The sequence below is a fragment of the Lytechinus pictus genome, chromosome 1, assembly GCF_037042905.1.
Source record: "Lytechinus pictus isolate F3 Inbred chromosome 1, Lp3.0, whole genome shotgun sequence".
Classification (NCBI taxonomy): Eukaryota; Metazoa; Echinodermata; class Echinoidea; order Temnopleuroida; family Toxopneustidae; genus Lytechinus; species Lytechinus pictus.
Genome location: NC_087245.1, coordinates 39,965,255 through 39,971,254, shown reverse-complemented (window position 1 = coordinate 39,971,254; position 6,000 = coordinate 39,965,255). Strand labels below are relative to the sequence as shown.

The following is a 6,000-nucleotide window of genomic DNA, read 5'->3' as shown; positions in this document are numbered from 1 at the left end:
CTCAGATTAATGAACGAATGATCAGGACATGTTTCAAAATTGTTTTGAGATGCTACGGAGTTAAAATATATTTTATATACCTTTCGATGTGAACTCTCTAAGAAAGATAAATGAAGCACTATTCTAAGAACGGCAAATAAGAAACAAAATAAAAGAGAATTCACAAACATCTCAGATTAATGAACGAATGACCAGGATATGTTTCAAAATTGTTTTGATGTGCTAAGGAGTTAAAATGTATTTTATATACCTTTTGTTATAAACTCTCTAAGAAATATAAAGAGACATTCCGACAACGGCAAAAGGAAATAAAATAGAAGTCACAAACATCTCAGATTTAATGAACGAATGATCAGGACATGTTTCAAAATTGTTTTGAGATGCTATAAGGAGTTAACATATATTTTATATACCTTTTGTTATGAACTCTCTAAGAAATATAAAAGAAGCATTATTCTGACACTGGCGAAAAGGAAATGAAATAAAAGAGAAGTCACCATGATGTTCCCCCTCTTTTTGTGTTTAAATATCACGCATTGAGCTAATAATGCCCGAGCACAATTATAAAAAAATCCTGTTCGTGTTACCATGATATGACCGAGAAATTTTTTGCTCTTGCCCCCCCCCCCCCAAACCAAGTCGCCTCCTCCGAGACGGCTTGAGTTTGTTGACTTGTCAACTAGCGCACCATTAATCAACCCAAATCGACACCCTTGGATTTCGATCTCCGTTAGGGTAGTAAATTTCAAGATATTTACACGAGGTTTTAGTAAAACATTGGCGCGCCGATTCATCTTATTATGACAATCTTCCTGTTTATTGCGCTATTATCGCGATAATAATGCGACGTACGTCTACGAGGTACTTTTTTGTTGTTTTTGTTTGATATCCTTCCGCGCTGGCAATAACGCGCGTGAACGTTAATGAAAAAATAAACGCAGTACGGGCCGGTGCGGCGTTACGTCCGTTAATGGTGTCAACTTTATTTCGAGCGATACTGTACTTCGGCTGTCGCGCAACTCCCACTCCCTGGCTTATCCGATTTTAATACATAAACATATGGCATTGAGACCCTGTACAGATCGAGCTAGAACTTCGGTCTCAGTATTTGGTTAGTGGAGCCAACGGAGTTCAGCGTAACAACCAACATAACAGAGACCGAAGCTTTTGGTCTACATCGTCACCTGAACCTTTTTTTTCGGAATGATGACTTTTCATAAAATATATTTCAATAAATGGAGATCAAATAATGTTTTATTCATTACTGATTGTAGAATTGATGTATGGAGCTTACTTTATGAGGTAAGAGGAGAAAAAAACTTTAAAGATTCACAAACAAACTGGATAAAATAGAAATTTTCATTATTTACCTTATTTAGAACACGGTGTCCTTTTAGAGACACCTTTCATTGATATTTCACCGAAAGAGACCCTTGTCCGACATAAAAATTGAATTAACTAAGCAATTTTGACATTGTATTAGTTCAATATTAATCTGATTTTTTTTATAGAATACTTATTTATAATGATAATTTTGCAAATTATGCGTTAAATGTTATTTGTTGAGGTAAAAATAGGGTTTGAAATATGGAGTAAACTTAATCAATGTGTCTGATTGTTTGAGACTAAAAAGGAAAATATGAGAGGCTGCGTGTGAAAAAAAATCTAATTTATTTTATTTGTCAGATATCACGCAAGAAATACAAATGTGAGTGTTTAGAGTATAAACATACCTTTGCATGATGAGTAATCGAAGACAAGCAAAAAATGAAAATTGCTGCAAACATGTCCAAGTGGGTACAGTAGTGCTTTGCAATAATAAATAAATAGAAAAATGTATGAAATCAATCCGCAATGGAAACAAATACAATTTTCAGAAACAATGCTAAAAATGACAACAATCATAAACGTAATTGGTCATATTTAAAGTTGATAACTTTATGGAAGTTTATATAAGAATGTAAGCTTTAAGAATATAAAAAACATATATGTTCAACATTTCAAAGTTAAAGAGTTGAGACTACAATATTGCTTTAACATGACATAGGTGCCGATAGGGCCTACCCTACGATTTAAAATGTGCCTCTTGGACTTTCCATAATCTTTTCTTTTATTGGTAAACCGAACTTATCTTCATTTGTAATGATTGTGATGGATTCGTAAGCTATTAGGCCTAATCTATGTATTTTTTTTTTTTTTCATTCATCATCTTAAGTTAGCGCAAATCCATCAATTAATTTTCATTGATTGTAAATCAATCTCGGCAAAAAAATAATTGACATGAAAATGAAATAAGAATAAATAAATGTTTTAGCATGTTTAATAACATCTTAGTTTTGTATCATGTTTTTTTGTTTTTTTGCTGAACGTTATAAACACATTTTTTACCATTCATAAAATTTCTTTAAAAAAATTTGAATTCATGTTGTTTATCTAATGAGAGAGATTGCCGCCCATATCGATATTTCAAGTTTAATTGAAAGAAAAAACTGGAAAAGGGGTGGGGAAAAGACAGGAGGAAGAATAAAAGAAAACATATTAAAAAAAATTTATTTGGGCCTTGATTGACCCCGGAGAAGTTAAAATGACATCTGTTTTGGGTCGTCTTGCTGTGCAAGATGACCTGAAATCATACCCCCATATAAAAAATAACTTGGTGCCATCCCCGGGCGCTATCCCAGATAAAATGCATCAGAGTGCACTCGAATGACCCCCCAAAATGTTTAAAGGTGATATGTCAGTGTGGCTTGCCGTAAACGCATATTCTCTCAATGCTGACGGTGGCGGGCGGTGTGCAAAGAAGATCATGCCTACATGTACGTAGGACATGTCTGGCGGTGTCTTCTAAGGACCATTCTTCGTATCGCCCAAATCGGCTTTGTGAAACAGTTGAGCGATATCTTGTCCTTACGTAGAGCGGTTCTACCAAAGACCATTTCATGCAACAGGCCCCTGGAGGCTTTTGGATCTAAGTAGTACTACTGATATAGGCTTACTCTCCATGAAGCCTGGGTCGGCAAGACTCGGCACACCATTGCTCTACTACACGGACCAACGAATTGGGCAACAATAATGTTGCGCCAAAATACTTGTTATTTCTACTTTTTTTTAGCCTATACTTGTGTACATGGGCTACTTCATGATATTTATCGCTGATGCAAGTATTTCTTTAAATCTACATGTAAGTTGATAAAATGCACTTTCTTATTGAAATTTCAACAAATTTGTTTTGCCAATTATTTATTTTCGAACAGATTAAAATCAGTTTTGTGCTACACAACAGGCTCCAAGGATGGATGGTGAAGATGCTGGGAACTCGGGTGAAGTTCCCCAAAGTGATTCAAAACCTGCTGTAGCAGCGTCGGCCAATGATGGCGCATCGTCTGAACAAGATCCAGGCACCGCAGTGGATACGCCAACCCATTCTTCCGCTTCCGGTGCCGCAGGGATATCCTCAGATGGAACTGCATCTGCAACCGTGGACGAAGCATCAGAGAAACCTTTGGCAGGATCAGATGGCGTTTCAACCTTGCAGTCTGAAGACCAAACCTTGGAGGAGTCTTCTGAAAAAGATGGGTCCTCTGTGACAGTTGTCAGCACCACACCAAATGTCGTCGTGGAGAAGGTCGGTGGTGGGCTGATGTCGTGGAACCTGACGGCAGCAACTGGTGGCAATGTTGACGGGGAGGTAATTTCCCTCCCAAATATCTCTCCTGATCATGCCCCAATGTACGCAAGCGAAGGATTCAGTGAGGGGGCACCATCTGCTTGGGTTGGTCTCAGTCAAATTTTTTGGCTTCTTTTTCTAAAGTTGCTGCTTAGTGTGAAAGCGTGTAAACTAATAAAACATTTATTCATTTTCCCTTTTTACTAAACTGTTTTCATCTTGGGCCCTGGGAGTTGCAGCTCCATATAAACTATTATTGTGGAGCTCAAAATTGATTCAAGTTAATCTCAAGTATGGAAGGCCAGTTACGTCACAATTCATTATCTACATTAAGGATTTGATTTACTTTGTCTATTTATTTACAAACTACATCTATATGATAGCCTTATTAATATGATCTCAACACATGGGTGTTTTTCTTAATTTGGCCTCCACAGTTAATGGAGCAGATATATTTAGCAAAAATTGATAGAAAAAGACCCAAGTTAGAACATCTTTACAAATTATAACATGAAATGACGCCATGAAAGAATATGAACTAATTGTATAGAAATCAAATGATCTTTACGGTTATAAAATTAATACATTTATTCTGATTTTCCTTATGATACAGATTTGTATCAAGGACAAACAAAAGGATTAAAAGAAAATTAAGTATTAAAAATGCTAATGTTATGCTCTGGAGAGATGATGTCATTCACGAATGTTCCATTAGTTGACTCAATCAGTATGCTAATGAATTATGGCATCACTGGTTTTCCATATTTTAGATTGATTTGAATAATTTAAATTCTTTATTTAACAAAGCCCATGTTTGAGATTTTTTTGAGGTTTCTTCTATAAGTCTAGGTGGTGAAGCTGTTTGTAAATTACACACAAATTATGATATGGTCATGTGCTCTGGGGAAAACCCCTAAATTTTATCCTGTTTTGATATAGTGGGAGTCACATTCTGTACATTCGGATGCTTATTGACAAAACTTAAAATTTACAAAGGTTGGCTTTCAGCTTTGATAAGAATAATGGACAATCTGGTTTGGCTCCCAAGTACATGTCCCAGTCATCTTTAAAGTTGTGTGTAACTTACCAACAGCTTTTTTGAAACACCACCCTGAGTTATCTTCTCATGTCATCGAGAATGTTACTTTTTGAAAGAGAAGACTAGACGTTTCAGGCAGCTTGACCTGCAGTCTTGTAAGACGGACAGTCAAGCTGCTTAAAACGTTGAGTCTGCCTTACAACTCTGCTCACCCACTCTGGCTAGCCTTTTCTCCGATTTCTTCTAAAGCCTCTAACTTTTTCTGTTTTACAGTCCTTTCAAGGACTACACTCATCCTAGAAAAGAGTAATCTACTTTCCAACCTTCCACCTCCTCGCCTCCTTATTTTACCTCTCCTACTTTTCTTAGTCCGTGTAGGACTCACTATGTGATGTACCATAAACCTATTCCTCGAAAATCAAAGTGCCATACTCATTCTAGGCATAGGCTAACTTTAGGTCTTATTAAAAAATATAATGAACTTGTTACAAGTGGGAACTTGTAGCTCAGATTTTGAAAAGGCCTATCACTATTGATCTATTCCTCTAAGCATTGTAGCCACCATATTTTAAATGACTAACTTTCCAATAACTAATATCCATTGGCAATGCTACTAAGAAGTGTGATGTCTCACTTGTACAACTCTCCTTTTCCTTTTGGACATATTTTACTTGAAATCTTTCATCAAATTATCAATAGATTAGCTGTTATTTTTTATAGGAGGCATGTAACAAAAGAAAAGGTTTCACAAGTCTATCATGGACAAAGAGTTTATAATAATAGAATGAGCAAAAAAAAAATGGTTTGGGGTATGTTTTCAGTGTACAAAGGCGGGAGTTGTACAAGTATGACATGCATCTCGTTTCCATTGCCAATAGGAGGATCCCTAAAGCACTAGTGATCTTGACATTCAAATGCCCATAACTTTCTTATTGTTTGTCTTATTGTTCTCAAACTTTCATTGACCAAATGTTATCTTTGACTTTTTTTGTTTTCACACAAGCTATCTTGTTCCAAGGGTTTCATTCCCCTTTAAAACTTTCTTTGAATTTGGCCATCATTAAAACTTGTTTTATATGGCATCTGTTTCTTATCAGTTACTTCCATGCTAATAATGTTCACAAAGTCTTGTGTGATTTTTGCAGAGTTGGGCTTTAATGATTGTAATTCTTTCTATGTTTAACTCAATTAATTCTATGTGTTTAATAAAGATATTTTAAATGAATTCGGCCTTAAGAATGAAATGTAAAACTCAATTTTTTCCATGTCTTTATGAGTTAGATATCCATATTGA

At 35.7% G+C, this 6,000-nt stretch overlaps 1 protein-coding gene across 2 annotated transcripts in view; it reads left to right on the top strand.

The window, feature by feature from the left end:
* The first annotated feature begins 841 nt into the window (after window positions 1-841).
* The window catches only part of LOC129262741 (death-inducer obliterator 1-like), a 36,174-nt gene continuing 31,015 nt past the window's right edge, over window positions 842-6,000 (top strand). Inside the window, exon 1 of one of the 2 annotated variants that reach the window (XM_054900770.2) lies at window positions 842-3,772. In XM_054900770.2, coding sequence (XP_054756745.2) covers window positions 3,293-3,772 — 480 coding nt within the window. In that variant the 5' untranslated portion in view covers window positions 842-3,292. The remainder of the gene's footprint in view (window positions 3,773-6,000) is intronic. The other variant, XM_054900775.2, reaches the window with a different exon arrangement.